This window comes from Mus caroli, unplaced genomic scaffold (assembly GCF_978045245.1).
Source record: "Mus caroli unplaced genomic scaffold, Mus_caroli_1 scaffold_6, whole genome shotgun sequence".
NCBI classification, from domain to species: Eukaryota; Metazoa; Chordata; class Mammalia; order Rodentia; family Muridae; genus Mus; species Mus caroli.
In genome coordinates, this window is record NW_028227261.1 from 104,954,577 (window position 1) to 104,979,943 (window position 25,367).

Consider the following 25,367-nt stretch of genomic DNA (forward strand, 5'->3'; position numbering starts at 1 on the left):
AAAACATTCACTGGGTTTTCAATGTGAAACAAAATAACTGTTTCTACATTCAGTTTGTCATTCACATCTCTTTCCTTCTGAGGCTAGAACAACTACTGTTGTGCCCACAAATACAATAAAGCATTTATCTGTATGTCTGCACTCTTTGTGTGAATGTTAGTGCCTCCAGGTGTTTGAAATATGCTCAATTGTTGAACTGTGAATCATAATGGGAAATTCAAAGATTTTAAATGAGTACTGAATATTAGAGCCATTTCTTTTTCTCCCTGGTAGCTTCATCATCCTTCTCAAGGTTTTCGTTTTGGAACTGTCCGGGAAAGCAGTGCTGAGGATTATGTGCGGCAGAGCTTCCCAGAGATGCATGAGTACATGAGAAGGTATAACGTACCAGCCACCCCTGATGGAGTGCAGTACCTGAAGTAAGTGACAGCCTCTTGGACCTTAAAAGTTCCCATGAAAGAGAAATAGCTTGGGCTTTGCTTCTTTTTTCAATATAATGGACAAAAATTCCTATTGTTATGTTCACAAATAACACATCCAGGGTCTATGCAAGTATCTTAGTCAGTAAAATGTGTGTGCAAGCTTGAGAAGGTAGATTTGGGTCTCTAGCATCTGGGTAAGACTCAAAAAGGGTAAACACACACTTTCAATGCTGTGCAGGTAAAGAAAAGAGGATCCCTGGGTCTTGTTGGCCGGCCAGTCTAACCAACTCAATGAATTTCAGACTCAGTGAGAGACTTTATCTCAAAAAATAAGGAAGAGCATGATTGAGGAAGACAGCAGGTGTCAACTTCTTCTAGCCTACACAGAGAGGGGGGAGAGAGAGAGGGAGAGAGACAGAGACAAAGACAGAGACAGACAGACAGGCAGACAGGCAGACAGACAGACAGACAGACAGACAGACAGACAGAGGGCATGGGGAGGAAAGTAGAGAAAGAGCAATATAGAGGGGAGACATGTAAACATGTTCACATAAAGAAATAACCCATACCATGTTAGATCCAAAAGACAATATAGAATGGTGTGTATAAAATTAAGTGACCTAGATAGCTAGTTACCTACAGAGTCTACAGTTTGAAATGCCTTTGGTCAAGGAGCCAGTAGGGCTATTAGTGGAGTAGATGTCAAGGGAAGAGAATGTTGGCTTAAACAACAATGCTGAGATGATTCAACACAGAGGAAATGTGGCCAAAGGATAAAGTGTCCCAAAGCAACCTTCCTCTTCAAAGTGTATCCCTAATCCTATGGAATGCCTCATTTTGCCACAGGGAAGTGGAAATTTATCTCAAAGATTTCCTGTAGGAAAGAAATAAGATAGAAGGCAGTGACTCCTGTGCCTGCATCCCTCTCATCAGAATTTATGAGAGGCAATCAGAAACAATCATGTTGCCATGACAGATTATCAGAGCTTGAAATTCATTGGAATCAAATGCCAAGCAGTGCAGTGATAAGTCTGCTAGTCTGGTCTGCCTAGGAGAAGAGGATGAACAGTTTTAAATGTCTGCAAGAGGAGAACCTGTCCTCCTCTCTCCTACCTGATGGCATTAGAACAAGAATTTATATACGACCTGCTAAGCCCTGCCTTAGTTCAACATCAGGAAAACAGTTTTTCTATCTTAACCTATTAGAATTTTCTCAGTGAAAATGAAGCCAGCTTAACTCCTTTTTCAAAAGGGAAATAAAGAAAGGATTTCATAAGACACAAGGGCTTCATGTTCCTTGAGAGATCTAGAAATACCCGCTTTAACCATTTCATGGACTTTTAACTAGAGCTCAGAGAGGCAGGAAGCTGTATGCACATAACTTTCACAAAATTGTTTATGAAGTTTAAATACTGCAAAACAACACTCAAGTTGGCAAAAACATCAAAACGTTAGAGCCCCTCCATGACATAGTTTAGAGCTCCATTGCCTCCAAGACTCTCTTCGTTTCTCTCCCCAGGCAATTGCACAGCTGTGAGAGTCAGGCAGACAGCAACAGCTCTCAGCTAGCTGGCAGTGGTTGACAAGTGGGACAGCAGCATGGCAGGATGAGTTGAAACTTTCCTGAGTCCCCAGAAGCAACCTTTCATGAGCTTTCATTTCTCCCAGTGGCTCTACGTTAGAAAGCCTTCCTCTGATGCCCAGTGTTACAAAAGTAGGATATTTCCTAAAGTGATATGGCTAATGGGTGGCAGAGTCTATACAAAAACTAAGATTCTCACTTCATGCTAGTTCAGAAACCATAAAGGAAGAGTAAACTTTGATGATAGCCCAGTAACACCCATTTTGCTGTTGGTGTGTGGGATCCAGACAGGAGTATAGAATCCTGAACCCATCCCAAATTCACCATGGTTTTACAAATTTCCAAGGTGACCCACTGATTGAGAGAACAGGAATAAAGGAAGAGTTTATCACCAATGTCTTCTCATTACAGTCTGGGCCTGTCACCACTTTTGACCTAGTCACTGTGTATGCTCTTAGGCAACACTCCAAACAACTACAGTTCTCATGCTATCACACACCCTCGGAATTCTAGAGCTCTGGCCTACAACACTCAGAGTCATCTATATAGTATGCTCATTTATTTCATTATGTTAGTACATGACTAATTTTGTAGTAGGTAATACATAGTGTTAAATGAATGCTCTGTAAGACATGTTTCTACAATAGGATAAACTGGAGGATCTGCCAACCTAGAACTACTTATGGCTAGATCACACCACTCCACTTCTTTCCCATTCATAGGCTATTGGCATGTTGCTATGGAGCCCTTTCAAGGTACATTCTGTTGCTGTGGCAATGAAATTTTGATTAAGGATACATCTTCAGACTAGAGTTTGATTTTATTACCCAGATTCCATTAAGGTATCTCATCAACAACCCCTAGGAAATAATTCACGCTCTCCAGCCCTTAAAGGAACTTACTCTTGCTTGGGATCTGTGAAACATTTTCATTTTAGTTGATGTTAAACATATCAAAATCAAGTTATTGTAACTTAAGTACGATATTCCTGGAAACATAGATGCATTCTGCATTATGTGACTCACTTCCTGGAAGAATGGGAAAACAATTTAGTGGCAACTGATGCCAAAGAGAGAACCATTTATTATGTCTATATGTGTCCCAGGCACTGTTAGGAATTTCTTGCCTGGTGGTAAATCTTACCTGTGTCTATGACTATCCCTCTCTTTCGAATTGTTAATGAAGCCTAACCATATTTTCCTCTGAGATTACAAGTAACTTCTCTGAGTTAGGTCTGCATAGCCTCACTCTGGTTTTTACAAGTAAAATGACTGAGGCCACACTAAATTGAGAGGAGTTGTCATGTAATGCTGTTCAGAAAATTATAATGGTGGAAAGGTAGTAAAGAGAAATATTTAAGGGGAAAATGAAATGGGAAGAAAAAAGAGGAAAGGATGTGAGAAAGAGGGAGGATATGGTTATTAATAAGGAGATTCTATGTAAGAAGAAAAGTAGATTGGGGAGAGAAAACAGGGAAGTGCAAGAAGGGTAATGTGGTCAAACTGTTACATGAATGCATGAAAACATTGAAATGAATGAGAGGATGGCTCATGTCTGGGATGGAGGCAAAAAATATGTGTGTTAAAAGTCTGCCTGAAATTTGGGAACAAAACACCCATGGAAGGAGTTACAGAGACAAAGTTTGGAGCTGAGACGAAAGGTGCCATACCCGGGGATCCATCCCATAATCAGCCTCCAAACGCTGACACCATTGCATACACTAGCAAGATTTTGTTGAAAGGACCCTGATATAGCTGTCTCTTGTGAGGCTATGCCAGGGCCTAGCAAACACAGAAGTGGATGCTCACAGTCAGCTATTGGATGGATCACAGGGCTCCCAATGGAAGAGCTAGAGAAAGTACCCAAGGAGCTAAAGGGGTCTGCAATCCTATAGGTAGAACAACAATATGAACTAATCAGTACCCCCAGAGCTCGTGTCTCTAGCTGCATATGTATCAGAAGATGGCCTAGTCAGCCATCATTGGGAAGAGAGGCCCATTGGTCTTGCAAACTTTATATGCCTCAATACAGGGGAATGCCGGGGCCAAGAAGTGGGAGTGGGTGGGTAGGGGAGTTGGGGGGGGAGGGTATGGGGGACTTTTGGGATAGCATTGGAAATGTAAATGAAGAAAATACCTAATAAAAACATTTAGAAAAAAAAAGTCTGCCTGAAAGAGATGAGGAAGGGAAGGAAGGGAAGGCAGGAAAAAAGAAAGGAAAGGAAAGAAGACAGGGAGGTTAGAAGGAAGGAAGGGTGGGAGGGAGAAAGTGACGAAGGAAAGAAATTTCACAATGAAACCCATCATTCTTTATAATTAATATACTCTAATTTAAAAAAAGAAGAAAATTCTTAAGTATGTATCTTCTATACTTCTCTTAAAAAAAAAAAAAAAAAAAAAACTTTGGGGTGACTAAAATCAAAGAAGTCTCCAAGCTGGCTCCCTTTCAAAATCTGTCTTCTCTGTAAGGGTTACCCAGCCTGTGATAAACATAGCTTTCCACTGGGCCATATCCATACACAGGTTCAAAACAACACAGGACTCTCATAAAGGACACCGAAGACTTTTGATGGCAACCTAGTGCCCTTGTCAATTTACTAATACAAGTCTAGTATACCTAACTTAAACTTAAATTTGAACTACCTATGGAGTGGAAAGAAACAGGATTCCCTGAAGATAGATTACTAAATCAGACCACTAAGACCTATTACATAAGCTTCATCTTCGATGTTTTGAATGTTATACGATGGACTTAAAGAGACCATAAATTCCTTTTCTCCAAGAAGACTGGATCTTTTCTAAGTATCTTCTTAGTACCTATTCCTAAATACAGAATTATAGCGAATTTCTGAATAACAAAATGGTGAATGTGACAGAAACAATCAACATCTGATTCACAAGAACACTTGTCTCCAACACTTAACCAGGTGTGTAGCCTAAATCAAAATACTTCAGCTCTCTAAGCCTTATTTCCATCATTATTTGTTTCACAGTCCTTATGAATAATTAAATGTGTGTAAGATACTGAATGCAGCGCTAAACACAAGTTACTTTGATAATATAATAGAAATCAGTGCACCTTCCTATTCTGTGAAGAGTTACATCTGGCTTTGATGTTGGATTTTGCTGTTAGGAATGAGGTTGGTAGATAAACCCACAGGAATGAACTTGTGCAGTCTAAAATGAATGCCTACTTCCCTGGTAACTACTCTCCAAGTCAGCAAGATGCCAAGGCATGTCAGCAGCTGCCAAGTTTGTGCTGGCCTTGGTATCCAAGTTTCTGTCCCCTAAACAAAGCCAACTGTCAGGCGACAGCTTCCTGACTAGTAATGGACCAGTTTGACCACTTTCTCTTTTCTTCCCTTGATTTTAAATATAGGAATGATCCAGAGAAACTAGACGCCTTCATCATGGACAAAGCCCTTCTGGATTATGAAGTATCAATAGATGCTGACTGCAAGCTTCTGACCGTAGGAAAGCCATTTGCCATCGAAGGTATCTATCATTCTTAATTCACTTTTGCCCAGATGCACTGTTTGCTAAGCTAGCAAGTTACAGGTGCCAGAGGCAGAGAGTGATTCATCTTCTCTTGTTTTCATTTTCAACTCATAAGCATTCAGCTACTAACTTTGTTGACACCAGAGATTTATTTTTCACCAACTCAACAAAATTTTATTTGTGAAATTGTTAGGGCAAAAAAATAATAGTTTCCTAAATGGTGATGTTCCAGTATCAGGGAGTGATGGTCGTAAGGATTCCAATACTATTTAATGTGAATTTGTATTTGTGTTTTGTCTGGTTTTGTTTTGTTTTGTTTTGTTTATGGAACGTTTCAAACCTTAGGCTTTGTAGTTACTAGGCAACTGCTGTATCATTGATCTGTCCCAGCCTCTATTTAATGGGTGTTTTTGAAGAGTCAAACACCATAATGAGTCTAGTTAATTAAAAATAAAAAACTATAAATATGATAAGACTCTATATGTCACATGAATACACCAGACAAAGTCAACCATGTGTGGACTTATATTGTCAGCTTTATGATGAATTTCATGGGTGTCAGGAGATAGCTTTCTCTTTTAAATTTCTGATGAGACCTATTCAGATTTTCCTGTGAGTTTGGTCTTAAAGCAATCCTATGGAGGTGGCAAAGTCCTATTCCTAGAAATCTATACTTGCCATGGTAATGCAATGCTGTGAGAAGAGTCCCAATGTTGATGAAATCTAGTCTACTCAGTTATACACAAAAAAGCCAAGAACTTATATATTTATAACCATATAATTAGATGATGATATTGAAATTAAAATTCAAACCAAGTATTTTACAAAGAATATTATCTTCCAATCTGGAAATAAATGAAAAACACCAAATTCTGAGATTTGGTACCCTTTGGGGCCTTAAAAACAAATGTTATTTGAGATCCAGGATTTCTTTTCTTCCTGCTGGCAACAAGCTTTGCTTCTGACTAGATCAACTCATCAATCAAACTTCAGGACCAAAGATGCATTGTTTTGACAGTACTTTCTCTCATCCTGAACTACAGCTAACATGTGGACTACAAAGATTGAACCAGCAAATTCCATACCTCCCAACTTCAGCTTCCTCTTCCTGACAGCACATGCTGGCACTCAAGACAGCCATATACATTTGACACAAAACATTTTGGTTTAAAACAATCTCATGGAGTTCTCAAGTTTTGCTTTCAGAAATCTATACATGTTCTGTGTTGTATATGCTCCTATGTTAGCTAGAATATAAGACTATTCTGGTTTAAATCTCACAACTGTAGTTGGTCTCTGTAAATATACCAGGGGATTTTTTTTCCTTCAGTCTTCATGCTTCTTGATGATTAGGGATTAAGCATCTGCTGTCATTTTTTTTGAGACTTTCATAGGAGCTACAAGTTTCCTCTACAAGCAAGATAACAGTGATGGAACTCAGGATGTCAGGATAAGAGATAGTTGGTAGTAGCATATTCTGTTAAGATTAGAATACAATTAGATAGATAGATCGATAGATCGATAGATAGATAGATAGATAGATAGATAGATAGATAGATAGATAGATAGATAGATAGATGATAGATAGATAGATAGATAGATAGAGAATATATATATATATATATATATATATATATATATACACACACACACACAAACCTGTGTGTATGTATGTATGTATATATAATCTTTCTGTGTGGGGATGTGGGGGCATTAGAAAGCTCAGTAGGCTGTTTTAATATAACAAAGGAAAATTCCATTTTATGCAGCATCTGGGGATACAGAGAGATGTTACATTTTATTTATGTGTTCGATGTGTGGAGTAAATGAGGTTCCTTCTCCCATTAGTAGTTGCTAACATCAAATCATTTGTGGAGGAAATAAGAATGAGGGGCCCTATCTTCCGCCTATGTCTCCAGGGAGCAGCCCCATTTTGTCAAAAAGTCGTGGTAAGATGGCTTGTTTGCCTCTGCTGGACATCAGTGCCAGATGTCACACAATTAACTCCCCACCGACTTCCTGTCTACACTTCCATCTGTGCTCCTGAGACTAAGTGTCTTGTAGTTCCTATCATTCTAGATACTTCTTTGTTCTCAAAGAGGATAAACACAAAATGACACACTCAAAGAAGAAGAAATCAAAGACTTGAGTAGAGAGAGCTTTATCATCACTGTGGGTCACCCCTCTGAATGAATGGAATGGATGATGGTCAGTACTGACTATCTATCCACTTGACAGGACCTAGAATCCCCCTGGAAGATAAGCTACTGGGCATACTGTGAGGGGTACCTAGATTGGGATCACTGAAGGAAGGACCCACCCTAAATGTAAGCAACACCATCTCCTGGTCTGGAGTCCTAGACTTCTTTAAGTTCCTGCCCCCCATGACTGCCCACCATGTTGGACTGTACCCTTAAACTGTGAGCCAATATCAACCTTTGGTTCCCTAAATTCCTTTCTTGTCTGGCATTGTGTCATACAGGAAACGTAACAAAAACAGAATGCAAGTGAGAAGATGTAATAAATGTTGATCCCCAAAACAAGTTCACATTCTAAACACAAAATATTGTCAGTCAGCTCTCCATCATGGTGACTGACTACTTGAAGTGATTTTGGGGTCCACAGTTCCAAGAGTTCAGTCCAGGGTTGCTTGGCTTGTTGCTCCTGGGCCTGAGCCAAGGCAGAACATATTGCAAAGAGAACATGGAAGAACAAGCCTGCTCACTTCATGGTAACCATGATGTAGAAATCAAAAAAGGAAAGAGCAGAACAGGTACAAAGTGGACCCTTGAGAAAAAAGGATGGACCATCTAGAGACTGCCATACCCAGGGATCCATCCCATAATCAGCCTCCAAACGCTGACACCATTACACACACTAGCAAGATTTTGCTGAAAGGACCCTGATATAGCTGTCTCTTGTGAGGCTATGCCAGGGCCTAGCAAACACAGAAGTGGATGCTCATAGGCAGCTATTGGATCGATCACAGGACCCCCAATTGAGGAGCTAGAGAAAGTACCCAAGGAGCTAAAGGGGTCTGCAACCCTATAGGTGGAACAACAATATGAACTAACCAGTACCCCCTGGAGCTTGTGTCTCTAGCTGCATATGTATCAGAAGATGGCCTAGTCGGCCATCATGGGAAAGAGAGGCCCATTGGTCTTGCAAACTTTATATGCCTCAGTACAGGGGAACACCAGGGCCAAGAAGTGGGAGTGGGTGGGTAGAGGAGTAGGGGGGATGGTATGGGGGACTTTGGGATATCATTGGAAATGTAAATGAAGAAAATACCTAATTAAAATAAAATAAAAATTTTTAAAAAAAGAACAGAAACAATCGCCTACTTCTTCAAAACAAGAACACAGTCTAACCACTCATTAAGGCAGAGCCTTCATGCTCCAGGCAACTCCCAAGTGCCCTACCTCAAATCAAGGCTGCTTTGAGGGCCAAACCCTCAACACAAGAGCTCTCCAGGAACAGTTTAGATTCAAACTCTAGCACAAGACTTTTAAACACTACAAAGAGGTACTATTTATAAGTTATACACAAAGCAGGGGAAAGGCGATTAAAGAAAGTCAATGAGCTGTGAGTATAGTTCGATGGCAATTGCCTTTGTACCATGCATAGAGCCTCAAGTTGGATCCCAAGCATTGCAAGAAAGAAAAACAGACCTGGTGATTTTTAATGCTGACTTCTTGTTCTTGATTTGGTTTGTTTGTTTGTTTGTTTGTTTGTAGGTTGTTTATTTGTTTGAGGAGTTGGTTGGGTTTTGTTGTTGTTGTTGGGTTTGGGGTTTTTTTGTTTTGCACTGTGTTTTGTTTTTTGTTTTTGTTTCTGTTTTGATATTTGAGTCTCACATAGGGCAGGCTGACCTCAGGCCACATACGTAGATAGGAGGTGGTTTTGAATTCTTGCTCATCCTCCTTTATGCCTTCAGTGTTGGGAGTGTAGGCAGCACCATGCCTGGCTTTTGAAAGCAGATTTTTTTTCAATGTTCATCTCAAGAATTTCCATACATTCCCTTCATTTTTTCATTAAAAACCTTTGATAAAATATAGTTTTTGAATTTAAAAAAACTTATTATCAGACTAGACTACATTCATATAAAAAATTCATCAAAGCAATTTTTGGCACATTACCCATTTGGCACATAAGATTACAGGTGCCTAACCATGGAATCTGGAACAATGCTAACATGTACTAACTGTATAATAAATGATGTATTTCTAATTATGTAACCTTTCAGTTTAAATTCAGATAAGTAGCTGGTTCACTTATTAATTCACTAACTCAAATCGCATACCTTCCTATGTATAAATAATTTCTTAGAAAGAAAAATAGAGTCTACTGATTCCGTCATGCTGAATATATACTGGATCAACATGATACTGAGCACACACTGAATAATCTGACCACTGCTCTCTTCTAGACTCTCAAATCTAGAGGTTGCACCCACCCAAAATTCATACAACACCTAATCTTTACTGAAATGGTAGTAGGGAGTTGACTCGATAGTGATTAGATCATCACGGGGATTCAAAAGAGATAGCATTAGTACCCCTATCATGGGCCCATGGAAGCTCTTGAATTCTTCTCACAATATGAAGTCACAGCTAGAAGCCATCTATGAACGAGAAAAGAGATCTTCATAAGACAATGAATCTGCCCATTCTTGAACTTCCAAGAATAAAGACTATGAGAAATAAGTGTCTTTTGTTCCTTATAAGCTAACCTGTCCTTGAAATTTGTTACAGTAGCCCAAACAAGCCAAGATCATTACTAAATATTCCACCCAGTCTCAGCTTTCCGCTCTTGTTTCATTTTTAAAATAAAAGTAAGGCCTATGAGAGAAAGGGAACCTTTACTTCCTTGCGCTTGAAGTTCTTTCAATGATTTTTTTTTCACTTTACATCCCAATCACAGCCCCCTCCCTCCTCGCCTCTAAATCCCACCCTCAAATGTTCCTCTCCCATTACACCCTCCTATTCTCCACAGAAACAGGGAAGCCCATCCATGGGTAACAACCTGCCCTGGAACATCAAGTCGCAGCAGGACTAAGCACATATTCTCCCACTGAGGCCAGACAAGGCAGTACAGGTAGGAGAAGGGGATCCAAAAGCAGGCAACAGAGTCTGAGACAGCCCCCTCTCCCACAGACTCTGAATTATTAAGAAAAGAAAAGTGAGATGTTTGTGAAGTTGGGAGAAAGATGTGATGTGTTGTGTAAACCCAAGGATCTTGGAAAGAGGAAGTGGGGGTATGTTATCAAGATATATTGTATAATATATAAAATATCCAAAGAATAAATGACAATATGATTTTTAGGAATATATTGTCAGTTCAAGGGGTATACAGAAAGTGTCTGGTCAAATTAAAAACCATGCATCAGAAGCACAAAGACATATTATGTTCTTGAGAATAAAAAGGAACGTGTTAAGATAAATGAACACATGCCCCAAATTTATGCATTGGAGTTAGCAGACAATAAAGGTCAAGCAGAGAAAAAGAGTAATGTAACTGCACAATAATGATCCGTGACCTTTCAGCAGAAGCCTTTGACTCTTTCTGAGCTGTTCTTTTACTGGCTTTCCAATAATTATTTAATGCAGTGCTTAGAGCACTAACTCTGGAGCCCGGCCCTTGGATGAAAATAGAATTGCTGTCACTCACTGGCAAACATCTTAATCTGTTCTTCCAGCTCCTCATCTGCATAATGAGAATATGAAATGAACACCTAGCATAAAGTTGCTATCAAAGTTAAGTAAAATAGTGCATGCAATGTATGCAGAAACACACCCAGTACACAAGATTGCCTCCACAAGTTAATAATATTGAGGATATCAAGTTGAAAACCATACATGACAAAAATCTTCCCAAGATATCCTTCATGAATCTCAACTCCTCCAAGACACTTTTCTTTCCAACTTGATGTGCTTTGTAAGGGATCCCCATTTTTCAAATTGGGACAATGACAATATGCTCTGAACACTTATCTCAGAGTAAATAAACAGGATATTCCAGGACAGACACAAAATAGAATGACTCTTTGTTCCTGGAGCTTTTTATTTAAAAAAAAAAAACACTATTTTTGAGTTCTTCTTTTCAAAATATCTATTTCCATCCACATTCTGGGGAGACGCTTTTCAGCTATGAACTTTCTAACTATACATTTGCTAATCAATGTATATTTCCACTACTCCTAGCTGAGTTAAGCTGACTTATCCATGGAGAAAAGATCAGGATTCTATTTGGGAAATTGTTCTCTTGGGCTATTAAGCTGTATCCAATTTCCAGGGTGCCTGGTGCTTTCATCTTTAGGGTTGAAGGATTCCATCTTGCCTCATTCATCAACCACAAAACAGTCTGGTCTGTCAGTACCGCAAAGTCGCAGTTCTAATGATAATATAGGCAACTCTGGCTAAGTCGAGTCAGCAACTTAAAAATGAGCTCTTTGACAATGAACACGATCAACTTTGAAAAGCAACTAATAAAACAAAAGAATAGAAGTGAAACCTTCAAGATTTACCATCTTATGTTTCTGAATAAGATAGACTTTTATGACTGCAGTATATTCCCCTCTCACAGACACATAATGTTTTTTTATTCTTTCCTTGTCTTAATTAGTTAATAATTATTATTAATGCTAGAAATCATTGAGACAGCAATGTCCAGTATATGTATTAACATAAAAATTTAAAAGGATGTCAATTTATTTTTAGCTTTCATTGCAAATTAATCTAGGCATGATGGAGTAGAATGATTTAATATTCATTATATCCTGGACAGCCATTTTTTTATAAATGTCTTTGTAGCTTCAACATAGCCTTCATTTGATGACTCTTTCTGCTTTTGTTACAGTGCCAAAATTATATTTTCAGAATATGTAGGCTTAATCATAAGTTGTAATTTCATGTTTTTCAAACTTTTTTATGAATTTTGGTCTCCTCTACTTAAAACAAAACAAAAATGGCCCTATCAGAACTCCATCTAAGATGTTTCTGTGTTGTTTCATTCAGGAGCAATTTCTCTTTCCTCTAAACTCCAGCAAATGTGCTGTGCTCTCCTCACTGTGTTTTGGTTGCTCTGTGTTACCTGTATTGAATGTGTTCCTCACCTATCATTTTCCCAAGAAAAGTCATGTAGCTTCCCACCATGCTGCACAGCCACTGAGTATCATCTGAGCCTCCCACAGATAGGCTGGCATCTAAACTAACACAGACACCCCACAACACTATGCACATTGGCGGGATTTATGAGCAGATAAATGTGTGCAAAGTCATTGTTTTCCAAATAAGTGGAAACTATCCCGCTGTGTGTTATACTGGTGTGGGCTAAAGTTATTAGCTTCCAGGGGATCGTCATGAGAAGTGTACTTTTAGTGGGGGCCTTTCCTAGTTGCTTTTCTGGTGTGTAGTAGGCCTACTCCTACATTCTCTACAGTACTTATTGTTAAGTTGGTAAACAAAAATCTAACCATGAACAATGGTTTTGACTAATGAAAACTTACTTTTGAAGATTGGGTTTTTTCACTTGTTTATGTATGTATGTCTTTGTGCGTGTTGGTTGTATATAGAGGGATCCACACAGAGACTAGAGGCGGGGGCATTGGATGTCCTCAAGCTAAAATTATATCCTATTGTGAACCTGCCAATGTGAGTGCTGAGAAACAAACTCAGGTCCTCTGGAAGAGCATTAAGTACCCTTAACTGTTGAGCCACTACAACTCCATGACTAGTTTCCTAATAAACTAATTACTGATTTGGGGAGGATAGCATCGACGTGCTTACAAATATTAGGCCTATTAGTCCCTTGACTTACATTGGATATAGTGGAATGAATATTGCTTTTTAGAATCAAGCAGACCTACTTTCAAACATTGGTTTTGCTATCTGTGATCTTGGCAGTTTAATCACTCAAGATTCAAGTCTCTTTAGGTACTATATACTCTGTCATCTACCCATATGTGGGGAATACATGAGGCACACAGAGGAACTTGGAATACCCTAAGCTTTATTATTATTAGAATCCCAGAGTGATTTTCCTGAACTCTGGTGTCACAGACAGTCACAATTTATTTCTCATGCATAATTTACATTGTGGGGTGAAATATGCTACTATTAAGGATCAGTGCTTGAGAGCAATATAGAAAGTCCTTGATAAATGTTACAAGTTGTTGTTGAAAGCCATTTCTTCCATGAGGAAAAAAAAATGTGTTAATATTCAGCAAAGTTAACCCCAGATAATTATCTTTATGTGTCAACCTATTTCCATCACACAGTTCCAAATCCACCCCACCTATGTTCCTAACGCCCCTTTTCTTCTCCCTCCCAATGTCTGTTTAGATTGCAATGAAATTAGCTTCGTGCAGTTAACTGTTTACTATGTTTCCCACTCACATGCCTGGACCACTTTACATAGTACTTGTTTACTCAATTAAACATTTGATGAATGAACAGATAGATGGATGAGTGGATAAGAATCAATAGATTAATGAACATTATTATATGTGGGCCTTGTATTACATCCATCCTGGTAATAAATACTGAAAACGTGATTTGAAAACTGAATTATTAGAAAACAAAAACTTCCTTAGAAAACTTACACATGAGCACCTGCTGCTCTTTCAGAGAACCTGTGTTTAGTTCCTACCCACATCAGATGGTTGACAACCACTGGTAAGTACAAATCCAGAAGATCTGATGCCTTCTTCTGGCTTCCTTGAGTACCAGGCATAGACATGGTGCACTTACACACATGCAGGCATTCATAATACACACAGACACACACATAAATTTAAACAAAAATACATCTATTTAAAGGGGAAATAAAGCATAGTTGCTACCAAAACAAGGGCTACTTAATGAAAACATCAGAAACTCATTAAAATTCTATTATTAGTCTCACCTTTCAAATCAAAACTACCAGTCACAAAGTGGGCCCTCATGATGGAACAGAAAGTCCAAATTATGCTTTTGACATTGTCAGCTTTTTCTTGATGATGCTTTCTTTTTTTTTTTTTTTTTTTTTTTTTTTGGTTTTTCGAGACAGGGTTTCTCTGTGTAGCCCTGGCTGATCCTGGAACTCACTCTGTAGACCAGGCTGGCCTCGAACTCAGAAATCCACCTGCCTCTGCCTCCCGAGTGCTGGGATTAAAGGCGTGCGCCACCACACCCGGCTTTCTTAAGAAGCAAACAAAATGATCATAAAAACAAACACACAACTCTTTAAAACCCAAAACCTGTTTGGTGCAGCATATTTTCTACTCCACGTCATGAGCTTTGTATTTTGAAAAGGGTTTTGTGGATTTGCCCTAAGAAAAAGAATAAAAACTAATACCTTTGGAATTGAGTTGTAAAGTGAAATAATTGGAACAAGTATTTGTCTCATTAAGTATCTTTGAATCTTTGACAGCCTTTTAGTCTTTATTTGTGAAGAAGGAACTAGCTGCATTTTTTTTTTCATTTATCTCCCTCAATCATCTTGAGGGCAAATAGAGAAATCTTTCTTTCTTTCTTTCTTTCTTTCTTTCTTTCTTTCTTTCTTTCTTTCTTTTTTGTTTGTTTGTTTTGACTGTGAGATCTAATAACTAAGAACAAGATGTAGTTAATTAGTCTCTTTCACATGACTCCTCAAAGAGATTAGCAGTGTGTTAACAGTCTCAAAAGCCAGGAAGCTGTACAGTGTAAGAACACACAGTCTAAAGTGATTAATAAAAACGCTGACAATTATGCCCATGTTTGTTCTCTTTCTCTAACCCTTCTCCTCCCTCCTCACACCTTCCATAACTGCCATCTTGGATCTCAAAGTTATCATATCCTTGATTTTTTTTTCTAAATGTAGTTTCATCCCCCCCCCCATATTTATTCTTAAAACATGCATTGTTTTACTATGAGTGTGTTTACATGTACAAAATAAATTTATTCTGTAAGTTTGGAGGAATGACTCTTCCCCCCAATAGCATATTGCTAAGAGTTGTACATATATCACTCTATTTCTAACACATATGTCTTCGTTATGTAATATCCTAATCATGTATCTATTCCACAGTTTATGTATTCAAGGTTTTGTCAAACATCATTTGAGTTCTTTCCAAGTTTTGTGGTTATGAACAGCCTTAGTTATCATATTTCTTGATGTATTTGTGGAGAAACTGTTTGGGAGTGTTCTTGGATTTTAATATAAGTGTTCAACTATGCAAAATATCACCAAATTGTTTTCCAAAGTAATTACATCAATATGCATTCTTATTTTCCATATCTTCTCCAACATTTGACATTACCACTTCTTTGACAGTTAAAGTTAGTTATTATTAAGTCCTTGTGGCTCTTTTATTTCTCATGGTGTATTATATGCCCATGTGGTATTTGAATTTATAATGTTCGCTATCAGTTCTTATGTTGGGGGTTTGGTTGCAAGTTATGGGCTCTGGAGAAGTGATTGGGTCCTAAGGGTTCTGACCTAATCAATGGAAAATCCCTTTATGAATTCATAATATGACTATTTTTGAGGTGTATATATGGGGGCTATTTATATTAATCCTATATATTCTTGTATGCCCATCTGTCTCCTGGTTGTCAAATAAACTTTTTCTATTTCTTCCCCCGTGTATATGGAATGAAAACTCTGACACAATGAGCCAAAGTATATAACTTCTCCATCAACTAACCCTCTCTAGAAGTACCTTCACAAACACACCCAATGGTATACTTTCCTAATCTCCTAGGCACTGCTCAGTCCAATCAAGTTGACAAGTTGACTGCATCACATGCAGTTTTACTGGGAAAGATGGCTAGGGAATCCCAGACCCGGGGGGGGGGGGGGGGGAGGGAGACCTCAGAGACTGCTTCTTTTTTTTTTTTTTTTTTTTTTTTTTTTTTAGATATTTTCTTTATATACATTTCAAATGCTATCCCGAAAGTTCCCTATACCCTCCCCCCGCCCTGCTCCCCTACCTACCCACTCCCACTTCTTGGCCCTGGCATTCCCCTGTACTGGGGCATATAAAGTTTGCAAGACCTAGGAGCCTCTCTCCCCAATGATGGCCGCGGAGGCCATCTTCTGCTACATATGCAGCTAGAGACATGAGCTCTGGGGGTACTGGTTAGTTCATATTGTTGTTCCACCTATAGGGTTGCAGATCCCTTCAGCTCCTTGGGTGCTTTCTCTAGCTTCTCCATTCAGGACCCTGTGTTCCATCTTATAGATGACTATGAGCATCCACTTCTGTATTTGCCAGGCACTGGCATAGCCTCATACGAGACAGCTATAACAGGGTGCCTTCAGCGAAATCTTTTTGGCATATGCAATAGTGTCTGGGTTTGGTGGCTCCAAATTATGGGGTGGATCCCCAGGTGGCATAGTCTCTGGATAGTTCATCCTTTCGCCTTAGCTCCAAACTTTCAGAGACTACTTCTTAAAAAAAAAAAAAAAAAACAGAAAATAAGGGCAGACTCGTTGCATCTTCTCAAAGATCTGGCTGGCTCAAGGGCATTCTGGAGCCCTTTTGGGGAAATGTAATACAGACTCACCATGCCCTTGCTATCATATCCAGAGGCAATATCATACAAGGATGGTGGCACCTCTCAGACCAGCATGAAGAACTCATATGCGGTTGCATTTTCTTCTAGGCTATGGCATTGGTCTCCCTCCCAACTCTCCGTTGACCTCTAACATATCTGAGCTCATCAGTCAGTACAAGTCTCATGGGTTTATGGATGTGCTTCATGACAAGTGGTACAAGGTGGTTCCCTGCGGAAAGAGAAGCTTTGCTGTCACTGAGGTAAGGAGAGATGATGCTGATGATGCTAAGGAAAGATGCTGATGCTGATGATGCTGGTGCTTTGTATAGCTCCTCCTTGGAAACCACAAGGACACACCTTCAGTTTTACCTTCTGATCAACAATGTTCTGAGATACTCCATGACATTTGGATTTGATTGAAAAGTGTCCATTCCTATAGTACTGGTCAGTGATACAAGTTTTATATTTAAATGTGATTTTATTCTGATGGATTAAAAAAATCTAAATTTCCACTTCTGTTCTATAAACTATCCTGAAAAATCTGTTAAGTATGGAAGAAATGTTTACAAATTATAGCAAGAATTTCTGGGACTAACCTAAATAGTGTTTGCTTTAACCATGAATTGATGGTTCTGCTGTGAATTTCACAACATGCCTTGAAGTCTAACTCAAAACACTGTCAGTTTTAAATCTATCCACACCTTGAGATTAAAGCACAATAACTTTTCAGAGCAGAAAACAATAGCACTGCTTTTATTGTTCAGCCAGAGTTACTATGTGCCTGGGCTAAGGCACACAGATAGTCAAAATTTTCTTCCGGTTGAAATATTGCATCGTTATGGTGTATTTAAAAAGGAGTTTGCAAAATACAGCACAATTTGGATGATTAAAATAGGAGACTGAAAAGTGTAACCAGTGCCATAGCCCAAATACTCTAAAGGGAAAGAGCCAAATAAACAAGTACAAGGCCATCCTGACATTAAAAAGGAAGAAGAAAACACATCTAAAGCCAATAATTGCTCAAATAGCCTCTATTTGGCAAGAATTCCCAACAGGATGCAGCTCTGCCTGCCTGTTTGACATCTCCTCTTGAATATCCTGCAGGCATCTCAAATTTCACTTGTCAGAAGTCTAAGCTGCAGTGCTCCCTCTTTGCTTGCTTTTCCTCCTGGGCTTTGCAGTCTTGGCGGTGGTACTTCTGTGCACCTACCTATACATTCAGACTGCCACAGGTGCTCACGCCTCTCTTGTCCACCTTTTCCATTCACCAACAAGCCGTATCTTCTACAAATTAGGCCTCAGATATAGCGTCTATTGTCAACTCCAGTGTCCCCACTCTGTCCAAGCTGTCATCCCTTACCTGGCTCATTACAGACGTCTGCTAAGAGGTCTGTTTTGCACCTGCCTACCTTTAGTTGCCTTCCACTCATTCTTCTGTTTGTCAGCCATGTTCTCTGGGACAAAATCTGAAATGGGCAACATGCCCTGTGATACCTGGCCTTGATCACTTCTCAGTCCCCTCTTGGGCCACTTTCTGGTTCATCCCAGCTGTGCCATGTTTCTCTTAGAATGAAGATAAATCCATGGCTTCCCTGCCTTGGATTCCCTAAACTTGCAATTGTCTCTTCCCTCTCAAATGCTCTTCTCCACTGGCATTTGCTCAGCTAATGCCTTCATATTACAAACTCCCAGCAAAGGAACTGCAGATGTAGTTCAGTGGTACAGTACGTGCCTAGCATGTCCAAGGCCTTTGATTTGATCCCAATGCTACAAAAATAAATAAATAAACAGAAGAGTCAACAGGAGAACAAACTCACAGCTAGTATCTCTTTTCGAATCCCAACAGAAGCTGACCAATATAAATCAGCCTCCTTTTATGATCTCATATATCTCATATTATTTAATAGCACTCGGTAATAACATAAACATTACTGCCTTAAACATAATTTTAATCAGAGTATTTTTAATGCATCTCTTCTTAATGTATATTAAACTATAAGAACTCTAGGGAAAAAAAAAAAAGAAAACCCTGTCTTAAATTTCCAGTGCCTCCAAATAGACACTCGAGAAGTCAAGTAGATAAATCAGAAAAACTAGACAATGTACCTGAAAAGAAACATGGTCAATAGAAACTCACAGAGACTGTGGCAGTGTGTGCACGGCCTGCACCGGTTCAAGCCAGATGGGGTCCCAATGCTGAGAGGGGTATGGACACAAGTCCCCATCCCTGACCAAGAAGCTATCTCCGATTGACTACAGCTTGCAAAGAAAAAATTCTTTCCCCCTAATTGAGTCTCCCTGGGTATATAAACCATACTTAAGGGTGGGTCCCAAGGCTAGAAGTGGATGGGAAACATTGAAGGAACTCAGTGATGGTTTTGTAGACTTTGTCTCATATTGCTTTGTTTGGGCATTTTTATCTGACAGTTCTTCTGCTTGTATATAATGGTTTGCCATTTTATGTTGTTAGGATGTATGAGTGTGTGCTTCCTCTGTGTTGCTGTTGTTGTTGTTGTTGTTGTTGTTGTTGCCATCAGTGGTAGTGGCGATGGTGATGGTGATTTTTTACCTATTTGTTTTCTAAAGAGAGGGAGAGAAAATGCATGGAGTTGGGTGGGTGGGGAGGTTGGGAGGATCATGGAAGAGTTAGGGAAGGAGAAACCATGATTAGAAAGTACCTTATAGAAAAAAAATTTTTTTCAAGAATCTAGAGACTAAGCATGAGCAAAGTTCAGAGACTAAAGCAGGGCTGATACTCACAGTGCACTGCATTGAACAGTGTAACACAAATTCATGTTTACTCAGAACCTAAGGCGTTGACCATATTTGCAAAAGGAGTCTTCGAAGGAGTAATTAAGATGAGGCCACACTGGGCTCTAAACCCAATGACTGTTGTCATTATAAGGAGGCCAAGTGTGCAGGTTCACAGAGAAAGAGGTCTACCTGCTAGAAGGGGTAGAGGTTGGGGTATATAGACACAAGCCAAAAGGTTGATTTATATTGGTCCGTCTCTGTTGGGATTTGAAATGAGAGATACTAGCTGTGAGTTTATTCTCTTATTGACTCTTCTGTTTGATTGATTGATTGATTGATTGGTTGATTTACTTGTTTCTCAGAGGCAATCCCAATGGCACCAGCATTTCAGGGTTTTTTGTTTGTTTCTTTTTTATGTTTATTTTATGTTTATGTTTATGTTTATTTTTATTTTTATTTTTATTCTTAGAATGATTCCTAAGCTATAAGAGGATACATTCCTGTGGCTTTAAGTCATCCAACTAGTGTTCATCTTTACAGCATTCCTGAAGCACTAATACAGGCAGGTGGTAAATGAAATGAGACAAAGAAGAGGTCAGTGGTAGGTACAATGTTAGGTAAATGACCGATAAAGTGGACAAAACAATTTGAAAAGAATAACTCCAACTAGAGGATAAGATAAAACAGGCAATCTCTCAATGATTAAGTTCACTTAGGCTCTTCCTTGGAGCTATGATGAGAAATGAACGAAGATGGCTGAAGCCAGACATGAGGGTATATAGCTGTAGTCACTGAGCTGGGGACATTGAGGCAGGAGGATTACAAGCTCAAGACCAGTTTGAGACACACAGTAAGACTTTGCCTAGGGGAAGGAGATACAAGAGGTGGCAGCATTAGGAAGCCTTATAATCAGAACAGGGAAATCTGACTTTAAATTTTTTAAATAAGTCTTCTTTTCAAAATACCAGCGTTAACAGTGTTTTCTACATGTAAACCTATCTCTCCTCTGGATTGCTGATGGCATTTTAACCCTATTGGTGAGTATTAATGTAGCTTTTCCTAAAGGAAATAATCCTGGGTTTATACCAGTCAGCTAATGCAGCCAAGAAAGAAAGCAAGTCAGTCGCTTGAGTTGAGTGAAATAACAATCACTTGAAGTTCTTTGTTTCTGGTGTCTGTCGCTGACTTAAATCAAAATCTCCAAATCATTCCAATTTGACAGTAAGGTGTTACCAAGAGGAACCTCTCAGCCATATTCTCCAGCCAGCATCACCAAATAAATGTCACATTCTGGTCACACGCTCACATTCAAGCGACTGCCATTTCAGAGGATCATCAGACAAACCAAGCCTCGTGATACATGTGGCTCTGCAGACTCACAGCCTAGCCACACTTGAACACAGTTTCAAAGACTGAGTCAAATGATGTATCTGAAACTATGTATTGCTGAGTTTGGATGCTGAATATGTCAAGTAGAGCTAGTTAACTGCTTCTGAATCGGCGTTTCTCCACCTGAGAAAGGGTTTGACAAAATGGGTCATTTTTTTTCCTGAGAATAAAAGATCATTTGTGGAAGCATCTAGCAAGAAACCTGGTACAGTAAGTGGTAAATAACAGAAATCCTGTTCTTCTTTCTCTAATCAGAGGGAACATCCTATTAGTCACAGGAAAACATTTGGAGAAAGCTGCAATTTCTTCATGCTCTGTTGATGAAAACCCTATGTGCCTGTATCTAAACCAATCATTGGTGAGATCATGTGAACAGCATAATGGATTAGGCCAATCAGAACTCTGGGACCAGTAATGACACAACTTACCTTACAGCACATAGGCACATAGAGAAGGGTGAAGACCTGAACAAGGCATTGCCTTGAGACAGTGGAGGCAGCTAAATGATTGTAGAACAGACAACCAACAGACTCCTCTACACATACCCTGGAGAGTCTGAAAAGTTACTTCTCTCATCTCACCCAGCTCCGCCATTTATACTACAAAATGTTCTCATTCATCGTCATTGTCATCATCATCATCAAGATTTCTTTTTCTGTAAAGGCCCTGCTACAGTGACTCCAACTTCTGTCAATGTCCTCTTGCAGTATGAATGTCTAGTATTCTGCATAGCATAAGTAGTTGAGAGTTTCATCTTTAGACGCATCCTAGATATGAATTCTAGTTCTGCCAGCTGTGAAATACAGGGCAGAGTTCTTGACCACTCTGGGCCTCCTCTTCTTCTGTAAACTGACTGAAAGTAATGTATGCTTCATAGATTATGGTAAAAAAAATGCAGTCAATTCAAGCCTCTAAAATATTGAGCAGATGCTGGAGAGATCGCTCAGTGGTTAAGAGCACTTGCTGTTCTTCCCGAGGACCTGGGCTCAGTTCCCAGCACCTACACAGTGTCTTACAACCATCCAACTCTAATTCCAGGGAATCTGATGCTCTCTTCTTACCTCCTAAGGCACCATACATGCATGTGGTGCACAGACACACATGCAGCAAATGCCCATATGGATAAAATAAATAAATCTAAAAATAAAATACTAAGATATAGCCATATTTAATAATAAAAATTATGAGTTTTTACCATAAGTGTTCCAGATCTATATAGACTTATCAACATTTTTAAACGAAATCAAAGTAATAGTATATACAAAGATAGACTTCAAAAACTAAACAGAAATAATAAGGTATTCATAAAATACATGCAAAATACACCAATACTTCTTTGACAAAAATATTTTGGAGTTTTTTTTCTGTAATTGTTTCTTTACTTTAGGTTGTGTGTATGTGTGTGTGTGTGTGTGTGTGTGTGTGTGTGTGTTTGCATAGATGCACACTCACCATGTATGGCAGGGTGTAGGGTAATGGGGTACTATGTCTGCTCTGCCACAAGGCTTGGCCGCCTGGGAGGCAGGACACGGGAGTTCGACCAAGATTACCCCGCACTGTCGCCTGGGACCGTCTGGTTCTCAGAAGCCACTGGATGCCATGGAAGAGCTGAGAATGGAGTAGGGGTCTGAACGATGGATCTAGCCCAGACCAAAGGGAAGAGCTCTGGCTGGTCCCGCAGGAAGAGTTCTTGGCTTGTAGGCGGCAGATTTAGGCTTGGCTTGGCTTGATGGTATCCATGGCTAGGAGCGCAGAGAGGCCTTCTACAGGAGATTAGACAACAGCTCTATAGGCGAAGGCCTTCATGGCTCCCCTCAGCGGATCCCAATGAAAAGAGGCAGTCCATGGTTTTAAGACATTTACTGTCATGGCGGAGAGTGGAAAAGTAAAACTATACCCCACTCCTCAGGGCGTGCCTGAGGTTAAATACCTTTTGCAGGGAGGAGTGTCTGAGAAGGAAAGCTTATTGGTTAAGTCCTCCATCCTTTTAGGTACCTCATTAAAATGGAGATCTGTCTTGAGCCTACATGACCACAGGTCTTGTCCTCGACATGTGAAGGGACTTGGGGCATTGCCCTTATGGGACTGATGACCACAAATCTATGGAGGTGTGAGGCCTCATGCCAGGAGCCTGGTGCCTGGGAACAGGTGAAATGCCTACTGTCCCTTGAGGGTCACTGGGGGTTTCAAGCCTTAGTTCAACTGAGCACAAGACTACCTTTCACGGTCCTACAGCAGGATGTATGTACGTAGGTCAAAAAATGACTTGCTAGGGTTTGTTCTCTCATTCTACCATATGGGTTCCAGTCATTTAACACAGGTTATCAATAGTAAGAGCAGCACTTTTTACCTACTGAGCCATCTCAACAGCCTTTAATCAAGAGTGTTAGCAAGCCAGATTGGGGAAATGGTCTTTAGAAATCTTTGGTGTAGTCAGCTGGAAGTGTTGGAGTAGAAACTATTCTCAGATCAAGTTGTGTTTGTTAAGACAATGTGGGCTCACTTCCCAGGTTGACTAAATTTGGAAGGGAGAAGGAAGTCAAAAAGAATAGGGGAAAGATATGCTCTTAACTGGGACTTCAGCCACAGAAATAAAGATAATTCTGGCAACATCTGTATTTAGAGAAAGAAGGCAACACTAGGGTCTAAGAATATTATGAATATGCATAGCATTATCATTCCTCCTAAAGCAGGGGTTCTTGTCTTGTGGGTGGTAACCCCTTTGTGTGGAATTTCACAGGGGCCACCTAAGGCCATAGGAAAACACAGATTCCTACATTACAATTTCAAAATTAGTTATGAAGTAGGAACAAAAATAATTTTATGGTTTAGGGTCACTACCACATGAGGAACTGCATTAAAGTTCGCAGCATTGGGAAGATTGAGAACCACTGCTCTAATGGATGCTCTACACTATGAAATATCTTTGTCTATGCAATTACAAACATTTCTATAAGATATTCACTGTGTACATTTAAATAGTAATGCACTCCACCGTTGGGCACAGACTAGCATATTCTCATTCCTAATAGATCCGTAAGGAGCACCCTTGCACAACCAACAGATACTATGTTACCAAACACAAGCAGTCCTCTGCTCTTCGGCTACACTGGATCTCCTCTGTAAAGCACCCTCCGCCCTCTGCTTGCTGGGTTTCCCTTTGTTCTCTTTACCTACACACTGTTCTCAGCCTCTTGGTTTTGCTCTTTTTGTCCTGTTTTGCAATGTTCGCCCAGGGGGGAAAAATTGGTAGAAGAAAATTTGCTATTAGCACTTCTAGTACCTACTCTTTGTGCTGAATGCCCTGCACTGCAACAGTGTGTTTGTGCAGAGAAAAAGGATCCTAGGGAAGTCACTTCATCCACATCATCTCAGCTTCAACTCTCCTGCAGTTCTAATGAGTTACAATGTAAGAACAGCTTACTCAACATGGGCCTTCTCCCCACAGCATCCTAGGACAGGGGCACAGGACAACATCACTGAGTAGATATGCTCTTGACTGCACTTTTCTAAAAGTGCTTTTGTCCTTGAAGGGAAACTTTCTTCGGTTTATTTCTGACCTCACACTCTATTGTTCCAAGTTCAGTTTCAGTCAATGTCTCTTCCTCAAAGTAATTAGATACATTCTTTCCATCTGAAAGATGTCTGCATTTGGACAATGATTTATGTGGTCACCTGGTATGAAATTGTGAAAGATCCTTTGGTCCTCCATTTCTGGCAGTTGAATATTCACATTTGGCCTCAAGTAGGAACCTTGATCTATTCACCTCTTGTCTCTTCAGAAACCCAGAACTGTTGATCTATAATTTCTCTGGAAGGTAAAGTCATTTTGGAAAAAAAAAAATCCAAGATTTTATCTCCTCCCTAGAGTCACCCAGGATGCTACAAGTCTGGCTCTCCAGGTCAGACTCTGACAACTTTCAGAGAACAATTTTAAATTGACCTCTGATGTGTCCCAACAGTCCTCACAGCCCAACTGTGCTGTCACAGTGGACTCATTGCCCATCAGTTCTACTGAGGAGAACATATGGCAGGATATAAACTCCCCCCATCTTCCTTTGAATCAGCAGAAAACAATACAGTATTTTAAGTCCCTGAGTGAATTTAAGAACTCCAGGGAAACAGTTCTGTGAAACTTCTTTTTACAAACCAGGGAAGGAAGGCAGCAGATTACAGTTTAACAAGCTCCCCAAATTCACCAAGG

At 39.6% G+C, this 25,367-nt stretch overlaps 1 protein-coding gene across 2 annotated transcripts in view; it reads left to right on the top strand.

Annotated features, from left to right (window-relative positions):
• Grin3a (glutamate ionotropic receptor NMDA type subunit 3A) overlaps positions 1 to 25,367 on the top strand; it is a 182,290-nt gene that overhangs the window by 116,644 nt on the left and 40,279 nt on the right. For both annotated transcript variants that reach the window (XM_021160783.3, XM_021160784.3), the window contains exons 4-6: positions 274 to 419; positions 5,383 to 5,498; positions 17,129 to 17,280. In XM_021160783.3, coding sequence (XP_021016442.1) covers positions 274 to 419; positions 5,383 to 5,498; positions 17,129 to 17,280 — 414 coding nt within the window. The remainder of the gene's footprint in view (positions 1 to 273; positions 420 to 5,382; positions 5,499 to 17,128; positions 17,281 to 25,367) is intronic.